The 16,025-nt window shown below is 40.2% G+C and overlaps 1 protein-coding gene across 4 annotated transcripts in view; it reads right to left on the bottom strand.

Annotated features, from left to right (window-relative positions):
• The window catches only part of auh (AU RNA binding methylglutaconyl-CoA hydratase), a 340,890-nt gene that overhangs the window by 78,294 nt on the left and 246,571 nt on the right, over window positions 1-16,025 (bottom strand). For all 4 annotated transcript variants that reach the window (XM_043714150.2, XM_043714142.2, XM_043714131.2 and 1 more), the window contains one exon: window positions 12,452-12,508. In XM_043714150.2, coding sequence (XP_043570085.1) covers window positions 12,452-12,508 — 57 coding nt within the window. The remainder of the gene's footprint in view (window positions 1-12,451; window positions 12,509-16,025) is intronic.

Here is a 16,025-nt window from a genome sequence, read left to right as displayed (position 1 = left end):
TGAATTTTTGCCCCTCAATAACCCTTAAAGATTTGCCAAGATACTGTCAGTTCCATTCTCTCAGAAGATAACACATCCCATGTTGCAACATAAAAGCAAGACAGCAAAGAAAATACACAAATGAAAAGTCAAGAACTAGAAAACAAAATATTTTGTTTCAATATGTAGTGATATGCACTAACACGTGTTGTATGTGATTATCAGTTACTTTTAAGAGGAAAAAAAGTCTATGAGTAAGTTCTTTTGGAGAAGAGTAAATTTCTATTTATGAAAGTACATATGCACACCAAAACCAATGCATGCTCTCCTGCAACTGGATTATCTTCTGTCAGTTTTAAGTTAGTATGGTGCTTCCCTAAAATCTGGAATGATGTTTTTAATGATATTGCCAAAATGTCTTCACAGAGAGAGACAGACCCTGTTAAATGCCAGCAGCCACCCTACATCAGTCACTTAACCTGACCCAGCTCTCTCCTCCTAGGACTCAACATCCGCCACACACTCTTGGTACACAATCCGTCTTTTCCCAATTGCTGGACTCGAACTTCTTTTGCTCACTACCAGACGAAAGACCCCTGTCCCTCCTCACCCTGTGCTAGACTCATCTTCCCCAGGAACCTGACAGTCCTCCCCTCTCATCTGGGAACCACCTCACGGCAGGATCTCCCACCCATTCCAATCTATCCCACACAATCCGTCACTTACCTGTTTCTCTTGCCCATCTTACTCACTGACACCCTACATACTTAGTACCCTAGCTACCTGGTACCTTATCCCCAGGCAACATTTCCACCTGGCACCCTATCCCTACATGCTTGGGATTCAACCTTACATACTTACTCTTTCACAGGAGCTGTCAAAGTGGCTGCCTGTGATGCTAGATAGTAAATTCACAGAATACAGCAACTAACTTTTGTCCAAAAGGTGTGGTTTGCCTTCTCCTAATTGTGCTACGCTACAAGAGCTATCAGAATACAACTGCAGCTCTGTATTTAAATTTCCTGTCAAAAATGCGGAGCTTTTCCCTTGTGTAAGCTCTGCATTTCTGAGTGAGATTGGTACACCTCAGAAATTCTCATCCAAAACTAACAACATTAAAAATCACACAACACCAGGTTACAGTCCAACAGATTTATTTGGAAGCACTAGCTTTTGGAGCACGGCTCTGTCATCAGGTGGTTGTGGAGTATAAAATCATAAGACACAGAATTTATAGCAAAAGTTTACAGTGTTATGTAACTGAAATTATATATTGAAAAGAGCTGGATTGTTTTGTTAAGTCTCTCATCTTTTAGAATGGGCATGTTGGTTTCCATTCTTTCATATGTAAATTCCAGTTTTCGAAAGCTAGTGCTTCCAAATAAACCTGTTGTACTATAATCTGGTGTTGTGAGATTTTTAACTTTGTACACCCCATTGGTGGGCGGCACGGTGGCACAGTGGTTAGCACTGCTGCCTCACAGCGTCAGAGACCCGGGTTCAATTTCTGCCTCAGGCGACTGACTGTGTGGAGTTTGCACGTTCCCCCCGTGTCTGCGTGGGTTTCCTCCGGGTGCTCCGGTTTCCTCCCACCATCCAAAAGATGTGCAGGGTCAGGTGAATTGGCCATACTAAATTGCCTGTAGTGTTAGGTAAGGGGTAAATGTAGGGGTATGGGTGGGTTGCGCTTCAGCAGGTCGGTGTGGACTTGTTGGGCTGAAGGGCCTGTTTCCACACTGTAATCTAATCTAAATTCCAACACTGGCACCTCCAAATCAAAGCTATCAACATTTTTTTAACCTAATAGGTTAGTGCACCAAATGCAAACAGCATGATATTTACAGGCAACTATAATTATGCAACTCTAATTTCCCATCAGACATATAGTTTGAACTCTATTCAACAAAACAGTTCTTCTTTCACTCTCATGGGTAGAATCAAAGACTGAAAATATACCAGTCAGCTGATCTAATTTGAGGTCAGAAATGAGTTATCGCATTGGCAAAAAAGAAAAGTCAAAGCTGATTTCTTTTTCCATTTTTAAGCTCTTAACAAATAGAAATGTAAATTGTTGCCATGGCATCAAACAATCCTAATGTTGAATGATCTATTCTATTCTTAAATACTAACTCTTCACAGGAAATTCAATTGAAATCAATATCTATGAAATTCCAAGTTTTGCTGCAATTTAAGTTTTGAAATAAATATGTCAAGAAATGTTGATGTACAAATTGAATCAGCTGATAATGTTGCAATGTGTCATGAAGCAACATATGAAGCAACTTTTGAGAAACAGCATAATTCTCATTCCAAAAAGTTTTGAAACTCTTTTGCTGTAAAATAATGCCTAGCTAGATATTTCAATTTTGTTAAACATTTATTTTTCCTTACATGCAGACAAATAGTCCAACAGCCAACTTCCTAATCTTGTCGTCAGTGAGCATTAGGACATATAACACACATTTGTGAGGGTTATTACTATTGCTTTGGATGTGATAAGTCAATACTGACCAAAGTTCAAAATTGACCCTTTATGATTTCCAAGGCTAAACAATTCACTAACTCGACTATCTTTGCTCCATACTGCTTCTTTGTCAGGTAGCTGATGGAGCAGGATCATTGATCTTTTACTATAAATTTGTATCCAAAGTGTCATATGGGCTGATGTGATGTATTGAACAAACTTAGATTGCTGCTAAGTCTTTAAACACTTGAGAAAGTTTATGCGGGGTTAGAGTTTTAACTAACAGAATTATAAGTTGATGTTTCATAATTGTTTACCTATAACTAGGGTCTATTTATTTGTAACAAATAGTAATTTGGGGCGGCATGGTGGCTCAGTGGTTAGCACCGCTGCCTCACAGTGCCAGGGATCTGGGTTCAATTTCAGCTTTGAGCAACTGCCTGTGTGGAGTTTGCAAATTGTTGCCGTGTCTGCAGAGGTTTTCTCCGGGTGCTCCGGTTTCCTCCCACAGTCCAAAGATGTGCAAGTCAGTGAATTGGCCATGCTAAGTTGCCCATAGTGTTAGGAGCATTAATCAGAGGAAAATGGGTCTGGATGGGTTACTCTTGGGAGGGTTGGTGTGGATTTGCTGGGCTGAAGTGCCTGTTTCCATGCTGTAGGGGATCTAATCTAATCTAATTTTCTTGAGTATAGAAAGCTGGCCTGTGCATTCTGCCAATCTGGGTCTTAAAGCCAGGTAAATGGGTCAATTCTGTGTACGTTTTTTTTTTGTGACAACTCTGGGACTACCAAGGCCTGATTACCCCAGGGAGGTGTAAAAATACATAATGACCTCCTCCCTCACTAACATCCATTGTCTGAAGAAGTCTCTGTTAATAATGTGCTCAAGACAGTTAATCAATTAATGCCTTCCGCTACTTTTTCCCTCATTCTTTCATAGGATCAGGCATTGCCGAGAAGGCTGTGATTTGTTATCATTCCTAATTGCCACTGAGCTAAGTATTTCGCCTGGCCATTTCAGGGTACACATTTAAATGTTAGCTTATCAGAGACAAAGGAATATTATCATGAGGTTTGGACTAACGATCCTTAGACATCAGTTCCAGTTCCACCATGCAAGGTGGATAAAATAAATTCATTAAATATTTCAGGATAAAATTAAAATCTCATATCAATAATGAGATATTATAAATATATTTATGCTATAAATTACAGGATGGTCATAAACACTGATTTGGTTTACTAATACAGTTGACTCTTAATTGCCTTGTAAACTTGCCTAAGAGGCCAATCAGTGTATGAAATTTTACTGTGGGTGTACTTAAATCAGCAGTTAGAGAAGACAGCTTACCATCACCGTCTTAAGAGAAATCAGGGAATTAGGGATCATCAAACATGTTTGTGAACAGTGCCCATATCCCTTGAATGAATGAAATGAAGTCTGGACAGACTTCTGCCAGTGCCTTGAGTGAGACAACTGAGGCAAGGGAAGGTGAGGGGGAGGGATAGCAGGAAGCTACACTGTGAAGGCCCTCAACATCACCAACACATTGATCCAGAATGAGTAATTTCTGCATTCTCTGGCAGGAAGAGGTCTCCCATAATAAGCGAGAGGAGCAGGCCACACACACCCTTCAGATTTGGTTCTTAGCAGAATGGACAATGGTGCTTAAAAAATCAATCCAGTGCAGTAGTGGTCACTCTCAATGATGATAAATTGCTAAATTATTATGCACCCTCTCACTAAAACTTGGGAGTTATTGAGTTAGTTGTCACTGAACATGTTTGCCACCTCCTCCCCATTCCCCTCCTCGACCACCCCTCCCCCCCCCCCCGCAACAAACTACAACCGTAAACTGCATGTTGTCTAGGGACATACTCAAACAGTGTGTCAAGAGGTTTGTTATGTTTTCCTTAATATTTGCTTATTCTTTTACTATTTAATAAGTGTATTCAGGAGATAAACTCAAATTTTATGGAAGTTATTCTGTCACATTCTGAAGTCAAAATGAATTAGTTGGAAGAATCTAGACCTCTGTGCAAGTGAAACCAAGTCGAATGTAAGAAGCGAGGGATAGTTTACAATAATAGTTTGAAACATGCAAACTCAGAAACCTGGAGTTAAAACAAAAATACAAGAAAAACAAAACAAAAACATGCCAAAATACAGAGTTTGATCTGCACAGAGACTAGAATCCTGCCCAGGGAAAGAAGATATATGAATTCTCTTCAAAGTAGTTGTTTCATGATCAATTTAACAGGAATATTAATTTTGTACATATTAAACATTTAACACCAGAGGAATTAATTCTTGCTACTTCTATAATGGTCAAACAGGGGTTCATGGAGCCTAACACAAGGGAGTACCAAAGGAGTTGAAATGTCATTGAATTTTATTTAGGGCTTGGCCTAAACAATACCATAGACACAGTGCATCAAGTATGCTGCTTTCTGGATTTATTTCAGTAGTTATCAAATTATGTTGATTTAATCAATGTTTCTATCATCACAGGGTTCTTGAAGTGTGTTCCACTACTTGTAAATCATCCCTTATGCAATAAACAATAGCTATTTCAACCACCTCAACTTTTCAAGACCAATTACCTCAAGAATCTTGAACTAAAGGGAATAGTTGCAGAATAAATTCTTAGTTCAATTATTATGTCTTTGACATTCTTCTAAAACAGTCCTCTTCTATTTAATCAGATTAGTCAAATCCTTCTCACTCAAAAAAAGGATATGAAGTTTTGTTCAAGAACTTCAGCTAATTTAAATTGAATTCCTCAGTCCAATCAGTTTGACATGAAAATTTAAATATTGCAGGGATGCTGGAAATCTGAAATAAAAATAGCAAAAGCTGGAACTATTCATCAGATCAAGCAGCGATTGTGGAGAGGGGAACAGACCTTTAGTTCATATGACAATAACATAGCTGTAATATTAGTTAACTAAATAATTCAGGGGCCTGACCTAATTTACTGGTGACACAAATTCACAGCAGCTGGTGCAATTTAAATCCAATTGATTAATAATTCTGGAACATAAAGCTAGTACTGTATCAGTAATGGCAACCATGAAACTAACAAAATGTCATGGAAAAATACTGGTTCACTAATGGCCTCCAGAGAAGGAAATCTGCCTTTCTTTTTCACTCTTCCTTTGTGTAATTGTAGGCCCACGGCAATGTGGTTGACCCATAACTGCACCCTCTGAAGTGCCTAGAAAAGTGAAGGCACTCAGTTGTGTTGATCTAATACACCACAGGGATGCAGTGGCTCACCATCACCATCATGAAGGCAATTAGAGATGCGTAATAGGTGTAGCCATAGCGGCAATACTCACATCTCTTGAATGAACAGACGACTATGCTGGACAGAATTTTACTAGATCCTAGGTAGCCAGAACATAAGTGGAAATGGTAGGGAGCTCATGTTCATGCAGTCCAGCTGATGGAGAGGTTTCCAGGGCGGATCATCTGCCCACTCTCAGAAAGCAGGCAACTGATCTACATAATTAAAGCCCTATTAAGTGCAATTTTACAGGATATTGACATTTTGTCCACAAAGTAGTGAATCCCTGCTTGGAGACCATAAGCTTCATGGGAGTTTTCTCCCTGCGACTCAATGATTCCATCAGAGAGGCTTCCCCTCAGTTATCCTTAATGTTAATTTGTACTGTTCAGTATGAGGTGCCTCACCCTGAGATTCACCAGAATTCTCTGACCAGGCACACAGTGTCCACCTCTCTTGGTGATGCTTCCAAAGCTTCAAAACCTAAGAGACCTCTAATTGAGCCAGCAGCTTCAGAAGCCTGTCCACCATCTTCAACCACACAGCAGGATCTTCTGTAAAGCGGATGAGCCAACCCACTGCTACAATTGTACACATGGAAACTCTATTTAGTCCTGTCTTTGGGTTGATGCCAGTAACGAAATCCAGCCTACTGTTTCTGTTTTCCTATTCAGTGTGGCTGGTTGACATACTGAATATGTCCTTGGTTCGGTTTTCATTTTAGTTCTGAAACAGGTTATTTAATATAACACGAAGCAACAGCTGAGTCGAAATCCTGAAACTCCTTCCATAGCAGGGGTTACCTATATTAAATGAACTGCAGCAGTTCAAGAAGGTAGATTATCGCCACTTTCTCAAGGAAATGAGGGATGGGCAATAAGTGTTGACCCAGCTTGAGATGCCCATTCCCTACAATGAAAAAAAAACATTGTCCGAATGAAGGAGGATAGCCAGGGAAAAAGTTACTGCAACACATTTATGATCAGACAATTACAGAACAGTATTGATAGTAGCCTTAAAAACATATTTGCAAACATTTCTGGACTCTTACGAAATAGCCTGCAGCAGTAGAAGCAAAAAGACAAATAACAGGAAACAAAATCGTTCCAGAAATTAAATTAACTTTTAACCTATAAAAGTAACAGCCTTCCAAAAAGATAGCATTGTTTTTAAAATCACAGCATTTGTTTCTGCGGTTGCCAATTTATATATTGTGGCAAATCTCCCTCATGGCACAGAAACTTGCTGATTGATTAAATAAAAGATATGTTAAGTTTATATACATTATACTTGTAGCATGTCTGCACAAGATTATGGATACATAGATTCATATATAAGACAATTATGTAATCTTCTTGTGAGATCCAGGTTGTTATGTTCAATGAAGGCAGAAAACAAACTTTAAAAGGAAACAAAAACAGAAATTGCTGAGAAAACTCAGCAGGTCGGGCAGCAACTGTGGAGAGGAAGAAAATTTTTACAAAACAAGCAGCTATTGTTTAATTGTTCTTTCATAGAACATGGGAGTTGTTGACACAACCCTAACTGCCCTTGTAAAGTGATGCAAGTAGAGATGATTAACGATTTTGATAGGAAATCAGATGGGCATTTGGAAGAAATAAGACATTGTTCAGGACTATATAAAATGGCAGGCTTGTTCAACAGACAGCTAGCATGGACTCAATGGCTGCCCTCTGTGCTGTAAATAACTCTATCATCTGTAACTATGCAATGCTGTAAGACTATTTGATAATCTGTAAATCATCTTGACAAGCATGGCCATTCCATGTCCCTCTACAGTGGACGTCGTTTTCCTAAGATTTCAATCTTCAGCCATAATTTTCTTCAAGAAATGCCACAAAAATGGTGCTGTTAGAGCCTTTGGATGCTAAGTGAGAGCAGTCCATCTTCTCTATATTCATCATGGTGCAGAACCAAATCATACAATTCTTCAACATTGAAGACAATCAATCTGCACCCACATGCATCTTTGACCATACTAACAGCCCCACACCAAATGAATAGCAGGAGCTGACATACATGGAGATGTCTCTCAGAGAAAAATCACATTCCTATAACCCAGTTATTGCAAATATACAACTAATAATAAAAGTAATCCTGGGAAAACAAGTCCAGGTAACTAGCACATCAATGGAAGTGGCATTTGTAGGTGCAGGAGCATCCATCTAATGCCAACTTCACTTCCTCCTCCAGCTGAATAAATGTTTAAAAGAAACACAGTTTGTATTTATTTATCATATACCTTTACTTAGGGGAAGCACAATGCCAAAACCTATTGAACACTACTAGGCACAGTGGAGAAAATGCTGGTGTCAAGGGCATTGAGCATGACACGATTACTTTTGTAATTCTATGATGCAGGTATTTAATGAAATATTCATCCTTAGATGTTTCCTTATGACCTTTCCTCATGTTAGGAATACCATTTGTCTCTGAGTTGGAGATTCAAATCCTAACCACTGTTATGCCAGTGGTTGGCGCCGCCTATCTTCCCTCACTTGTTCTATGGCAAGGCCTTTTTAATAAGCAAAAATGTGCAACATACAATAATAAATTTGACAACTTAGTCAGATTGGATTTAACATTCTCCTGTCTATGAAGTCATTTAAACCTTTACTTCAAGTTACTTTCTGGTCCATCAAAATGATGCTGACATTGGACACCTCATTCTATCGGTTACCAGCTGTTGGCCACCGTTTTTCAATTGTGTAAACAGTCAAGATTTCAGTGATTTGTAATAATTCCCCAACAGCTGTCCATCCAGTTTTCCTGGCAATTGAAGTAATGGTGACACAATGGATTGTCAAAAATGGACAAATCATGGCAACTGCTAGAGTAATCAGCATGCACTTCATGATTCAATGCTGAGGTCACAGACCAGCTGTACATGGACTAGAACCTCTTTCTATTCATAAGCAGAACAATAACAGGGAATATTTCTTGGCAGCAATTTAAGGGAAGCCAGATAGACTGTATGATTGCAAGGCTCTCTCACATTATAGATCTTCCACATGGGGATATATTAACTAAGTGATTGAAAGAATGACTTACTAATTTGGCAGTTATCCCTAGCTGGTATTTAGAGAGAAACAGTGGCATGAAACTTCAATGTAGTAGTTACTTTTACAACCACTAACACATTCAGTAAGTGTTTAAGGTATAGCAAACACAATGCACGCTTAAAATTCTACACAGGAAAATCAAAGTAGAATTTGCTGAGATTTTAATTTCGTGTGGAGTAATTTCAGGCTATTCAGATTATGCATTTACATTTTGTTGTTAAAATAGTCTGGTCAAATTCAATTTGGTGATCAAAAACAATCTAAGACCTGACCATGCATTACCTATAAAGATCATGAGACGATAAGACAATAGGAGCAGAAATTAGGCCATTCAGCCCATCGAGTCTGCTCCACCATTCAATCATTGCTGGTAAGTTTCTCAAACCCCATTCTCCCGCTTTCTCCCTGTAACCCTTGATCCCCTTGATACTCAAGAACCTATCTACCTCAGTCTTAAATATACTCAATGACCTGGCCCCCATAGCCTTCTATGGCAGTGAATTCCATAGATTCACCACTCTCTGGCTGAAGAAGTTTCTCCTTATCTCTGTTTCATAAGGTCTACCCTTTACTTTATGGCTATGCCCTCAGGCCCTAGTCTCCCCTACCAATGGAGACATCTTCCTAGCATCTACACTGTCCAGGCTATTCAATATTCTGTATGTTTCAATTAGATCCACTCTCATCCTTCTAAACTCCATCGAGTATAAACCCAGAGTCCTCAAAATTTTCTCATAGGTTAAGCTTTTCAATCTGGGGACCATTCTCAGGAACTTCCTCTGAACACACTCCAGAGCCAGCACATCCTTCCTGAGTTATGGGGAAAGTGAGGACTGTAGATGCTGAAAATCAGAATCAAAGGGTGTGGTGATGGAAAAGCACAGCCGGTCAGGCAGCATCCGAGGAGCAGGAGAATCAACATTTCGGGCATATGCCCTTCATCAGGAATGAGACGTGGGGCCCAAGACTGCACACAATACTCCAAATGCGGTCTGAACCTTATAGAACCTCAGAAGTACATCCCTGCTTTTATATTCAAGTCCTCGCAAAATAAATGCCATTACTGCATTTGCCTTCCTAATTACTGATTCAACCTGCAAGTTTACCTTGAGAGAATCCTGGATTAGAACTCCCAAGTGTCTTTGCACTTCAGACTTCCGAATCTTCTCCCCAAGTAGAAAATAGTCCATGCCTCTATTCATCCTACTAAAGTCATCACCTCACACTTACCCCACATTATACTCCATCTGCCACTTTCTTGCCAACTCTCCTAATCTGTCCAAGTCCTTCTGCAGCCTCCCTGCCACCTCAATGCTACCTGTCCCTCCATCTCTCTCTGTATTAACAAATCAGTTAAAATTCTTTATAACATTGTCATATTAGTATTTGAAGTGTATTTCACTCTCCTCGCTACAAAGCCAAACTGATACTCTTAACCTGACCCATCCCCAGCTCCTCTTGCATAATTACTTACTGATGCTGTTCTTCTCCTACTCAGCTTATGCTGGTATTCTTCTCTTGTTTTCTTTGTTTCTAGTCGAAACAGGTGCTGTCTCCCTACTCCTTTGGCAAAAGTGAATACTGCAGATGCTGGAGATTAGAGTCGAGTGTGTGGTGCTGGAAAAGCACAGCAGGTCAGGCAGCATCTGAGGAAAATCGGCGTTTCAGGCAAAAGCCCTTCGTCAGGAATGAGGGATGGAGAGGTAAATAGGAGGCGGGGTGGGGCTAGCGGGCAGGTAGCTGAGAGTGCAGTAGGTGGGTGGAAGTGGGGGTAAAGGTGATAAGTTGGAGGGGAGGGTGGAGCGGATAGGTCGGAAGGAAGATGGACAGATCGGACAGGTCATGAGGACTGTGCTGAGCTGGAAGGTTGGAACTGGGTAAGGTGGGGAAATGCAGAAACTGGTGAAATCCACATTGATGCCATTGGGTTGGAAGGTCCCGAGGCAGAAGATGAGGTGTTCTTCCTCCAAGCATTGGGTGGTAAGGGAGTGACAATGGAGGAGGCCAGGACTGCATGTCCTTGGTAGAGTGGGAAGGGGAGTTAAAGTGTTCAGTCACAGGCCAGTGAGGTTGATTGGTGCAGGTGTCCCGGAGATGTTCTCTGAAGCGCTCTACAAGTGGACATCCTGTGTCCCTAATGTAGAGGAGGCCGCAACGGGAGCGACAGATACAGTAAATGACATGTATTGAAGTGCAAATGAGACTTTGATGGATGTGGAAGGCTCCTTTGGGGCCTTGGACAGAGGTGGGGTGGAGGGGGGTGGCGGCAGAATGTGGGTGCAGGTTTTGCAATTCCTGCAGTGGCTGGGAAGGTGCCGGGAGGGAAGGGTGGGTTTTTAGAGGGCGTGGACCTGACAATGTAGTCGCGGAAAGAACGGTTTTTACCATTGCTCAAGTCCAAGCTCACTTTCCTTCTACATGGGCCCTAGTAAATGATACTGATAATCATTACCCATCAGATTATGCTGGTACACTCACTCACCTCACAATTTCAAGCCACCTTTCCCAATCAGATTATTGAATAATTATAGAGTGACAAAGTAATGGAGATGTACAACACGGAAACAAACCGTTCGGTTGAACTCTTCCATGCTGACCAGATATCCTAACCTAATCTAGTCCCATTTGCCAGTACTCGGTCCACATCCCTCTATATCCTTCCTACACAGATACTCCTCCAGATACCTTTTAAATGTTGTAATTGTACCAGCCTTTATCACTTCCTCTGGCAACTCATTCCATACACGCACCGCTCTCTGCGTGAAAAGGTTGGCCCTTAAGTCCCTTTTCAATTCTTCCCCTCTCAACCTAAAGCTATGCCCTCTAGTTCTGGACTCCCCCAGCCCAGGGAAAAGACCAAGTCTATTTACCCTATCCATGTGCCTCATGATTTTATAAACCTTGAAAAGGTCACCCCTCAGCCTCCGCTGCTCCAGAGAAAACAGCCTCAGCCTATTCAGCCTCTCTCTGAAGCTCAAATCCTCCAACCCTGGCAAAATCCTTTCTGAACCCTTTCAAGTTTCACAACATCCTTCCAATAGGAGGGAGACCAGAATCGCACACAATATTCTAAAAGTGGCCAAACCAATGTTCTGTTCAGCCGCAACATGACCTCCCAACACCTATACTGAATGTTCTGACCAATAAAGGAAAGCATACCAAACACTTTCTTCACTATCCTATCTAACTGCAACCCCACTTTCAAGGAACTATGAACCTGCACTCTAAGGTCTCTTTGTTCAGCAACATTCCCCAGGACCTTACCATAAGTGTATAAGTCCTGCTCTGATTTGCCTTTCCAAAATACAAATTGTCTATACCCTCCTCAGGTCATACTGGTTTTATCCTATTCTCTAGGTGCTAGTCTGAATACCTATTTATTGCTGTTGTTCCAGTGGCTTGAACATTATTGCCTACTGCCAAATTCCTGACCTCAAACATACTCAAGTGAACATGAGCAATACGTTTTGCCAACAGCACCTAGAAGAAAGTATGCTAGTTGTGTTTGTTTTCATTCATGAAAGAAACAAGTAGAAATTCAACATTGCAGCAACTAAAAATTCAAACAGTTCCACACTGTGTTACATGTATTTAATTAGAAACTGGGAAACAAGACAAATTGTATGAGTCCGTACCTGCACCTGGAATAATTGCCAATTTTGTTTCGACAAGTCCCATTTTTGCAGAGGTAGCTGTAAGTAAAGAACAGAAGTAGACATTGATCAGAGACTTGGTTTACACACTGAATTTTTAGTACTGTTTAGAAAGTGTTCACTTGTAGGACCTTCATTTTTCAACCTTTTGGGTGCTCCAACAATTATATTAGTATTGATGTTCTGAAAAACCATATACTAAATATTAGGATAAGAAATATGATCACAATTTATGGATGAATAATTCTATGTATGGGCTACCCCTATACTACAAAAAATACAATAAATGTATTACTGAACTGTATTACTAACTTTGATTTAAAGTTAAACTAGAACTATTTTCCACTCAAGACTAAATACTCTTGCCAGTGTACAAAATTACATCATGTTTGAATGGATGCATGTGCCAGCTCATAGCGAATCAATTTACAAATTAGGAAGATCTTGCTACACTTCAATACAGACAATAATATATTGGATTAAAAGATTTAGTACAAATTTTAAAAGTATGAAAGGCTTTGATGAAATCAGCAACAGAAGGCTGAACGTGGAGTATTGATTTAAAATTTTCACAAATTTGAAGTGGAGCTGAAAGTCAGTAATGTAGAAGGTAGATGAAGCAACTTCAAATTGTTAGCCATAGAAAGCACTTTCTGAGAAGTGCCATGATCAGCAGCCTCTGACCTGGCCATGGCTAGAACTCCAAGAATAAATGGTCAAACCCTATCAGTTTCAGAGAAAGCAATGGCATAGTGATAATACCACTGGACTAGTAAGCTAGTACCCCATATAAAATTCTGGGGATGTGGATCAAATTACACCATGGCAGGTGATGAAATATGCATTCAATAAAAATATGGAATAAAATGCTAGCTTAATGGTGATCATGCAACCACTGTGGATTGTTGTAAAAACCTTTCTGGTTCAATAACGTCCTTTAAAAAAGAAAAACGTCTGTTCTCACACGTCCTGGCCTACATGTGACTCCAATTCACAGCAACTGTGTGAACTCTTAACTATCCACAAGCAAATAGAAATGGGCCAGACAGCAATGCCCACATCCCATGAATAAAAATAAACTGAAAAAAGGTATCTGTGTTGGACATTGCCCTTCATATTCTGGCATGTTGCTGACAGCTTGGGGAATAGATCTGCTAGCCGTAAAATTAAGGATATTTGGTTAAAACACTACTTAAATACCTGCTAGAATATTTAGATGACTAATTCAACAGCTGCATTTGTGTTCTCCACCCACGTCCAAATTGGGATTATACAGCAATATTGTCAGTGAGGGATTTTGTCACTGGGTCAGAATTCTGGAACTCCCTCTCGAACAATATTGTGAGTCTACCTACAGCACATGGACTGCAGCAATTCAAGATGTTAGCTCAGCACCACCTTCTTAAAGGCAACTAGGATAGACGATAAATGCTGGCCTACATCCCATGAACGAATAAAAGAAGAACTAATGACCACACATCACCTTTAGAGAAGTTAACTTTCAAGACACATTCAAGGCCTTCCGCACTTGCAATAACAACTGAAAACTGAATGCAGAAGCTGTAAATCAGAAACAAAAACAGAAGCTGCTGGAAAAGGTCAGCAGGTCTGGCAGCATCAGAGATAATGTTTCAGGTCCAATGACACTTCCACAGAACATTCTGAGGAATGGTCACTGGACCCAAATAGTTAACTGATTTCTCTCCACAGAAGCTGTCAGACCTGCTGAGCTTTTCCAGAAACTTCCATTTTTGTTGCTAGTAATAACTCCCTCTTGAACACTGACAAATTAGTTAAAGCTGATGAAGACAAGAAATGTGATAATAATTTATGGCCAAATAGTTATGTGTGCCATGTACTATGGATTCAACTGGAAAGACAGAAAGTAAGGACTGCAGATGTTGGAGATCAGAGTCAAAAAGTGCTGTGCTGGAAAAGCACAGCAGGTCAGGCAGCACCTGAGGAGCAGGAGAGTCGATGTTTCTGGCATAAGTCCTTCATCATTCCTGAAGGCAGCCCTATGGTCTGGTATGTCTATGACGACTTCAATATTTAACAAAGAAATTAACATGGTATGGAAACAGTTTAGACCCTAAGGAAGAGGAGCTCTACTTTCCCAAAGTGCTCGATGAGGGGTGACAAAAATTTATGGTACCCTAATTCTAAAAATAAAGTTGCAAAAATACAGCATACTCCCTATTCTACTTGTAGCTACTCCTAACTGGAAATCTGTGAAGTGTATCATCCTCACATCTCATCTGCAAATGTTCTGTGACATCCATGATCCAATAATCACTAGGCAGACTCCTCCTTCTATTGTTCTCCATTTGCCCATTATGAAAAAATCTTCAGTTGCTTTTAGCTCAGATCCATTGTTTAAGTGTCTTATGATCTGCACATGGAATTTTAAGCACACACCTTGGCATTCACGTTTCAAATATTTTCACTTCTTCCACACATTTTATTTGCTGTCCAGACTTCTTAGGCAAACAGGGAAGTGAATACAAGATAATATCATAGCCATTTTCTTTTTTCTTGTTACAAGCCTGAGATTTCTTATCATCTACATCATATTATCTTCAAAAATTATCTGGCTATCTCTATGGTTGGTATTGAGAAGGGAGTTTGATATTTTTGTCACAACAGTCAAGGAATGGCCTTAGAATGCTGTGTAGATTAGAAGGAAACTTGCAGGAAGTGATATTCTGGTGTGACTGCAACTTTGTCCTACCTAGTGATAGAGGCCATGGGTTTGAAAGGTACTGTCAAAGAATGCTTGGCAAGTTGGTGCAGCAGATCTTGTAGATAGTAAACACTACTGTGATTGTGTGTTGAGGGTCACACATTCTTTGGCTGGATGTCTTTGTCACAGATGGCTTCTTATCATTGGCACGACATTCATCCAGGCAAGTAAAGAGTTATTCCATGACAGTCTTGAGTTGTGCATTGTAGCCTTTTGGACAGGCTTTGAGTCAGAGAATGAGTCACTTGCTGCAAGATTTTCAGCCTCTGATCTTCTCCCATAGCCATTATTTATTTGGCTAATCACATTAAGTTTCTGGTCAATGCTCATCCCCTGGATGCTGATGATGGGGGATTTGGTATTGACAATGCTGTTGAATGTCATGAGGAAATGGTTCTTTCTTGTTGGAGGTGGTCACTGTCTAACACTTCAGTGACTCAAATGTCACTTGTCACTCATTAGCCAAAGCCTGAATGTTGTCCAGGTCTTCCTACATCTGGACAATGGACAGCTTCAGTATCTGAGGAGTTGTGAATGATTCAGAGTTGTGGTAGAAAAGCGATAAACATTGCAATCTAGAATCCATATCATAGTGATTTAGTGTACAAATAGCTTAATGACACAGGCTGAAATTATTTAACAATTATCATTTGAACACAACAAAAAAATCAAATAATTATCTACTTTTACTTCACATTTTGAGGCGCAGTGGATAACGTTCTTACCTTGAGCCAGAAGCTCTGGAATCTAAACCCATCCAAAGAGTTGATGGTCAAAAAGGTGCATTCTGTGGACGAGCAAATTAACTAACAA

Source organism: Chiloscyllium plagiosum, unplaced genomic scaffold (genome assembly GCF_037043375.1).
Source record: "Chiloscyllium plagiosum isolate Xiang-an unplaced genomic scaffold, Cpla_swu_hap1 HiC_scaffold_2, whole genome shotgun sequence".
Lineage (NCBI taxonomy): Eukaryota > Metazoa > Chordata > Chondrichthyes > Orectolobiformes > Hemiscylliidae > Chiloscyllium > Chiloscyllium plagiosum.
This window is presented reverse-complemented; position numbering and strand designations above follow the sequence as displayed.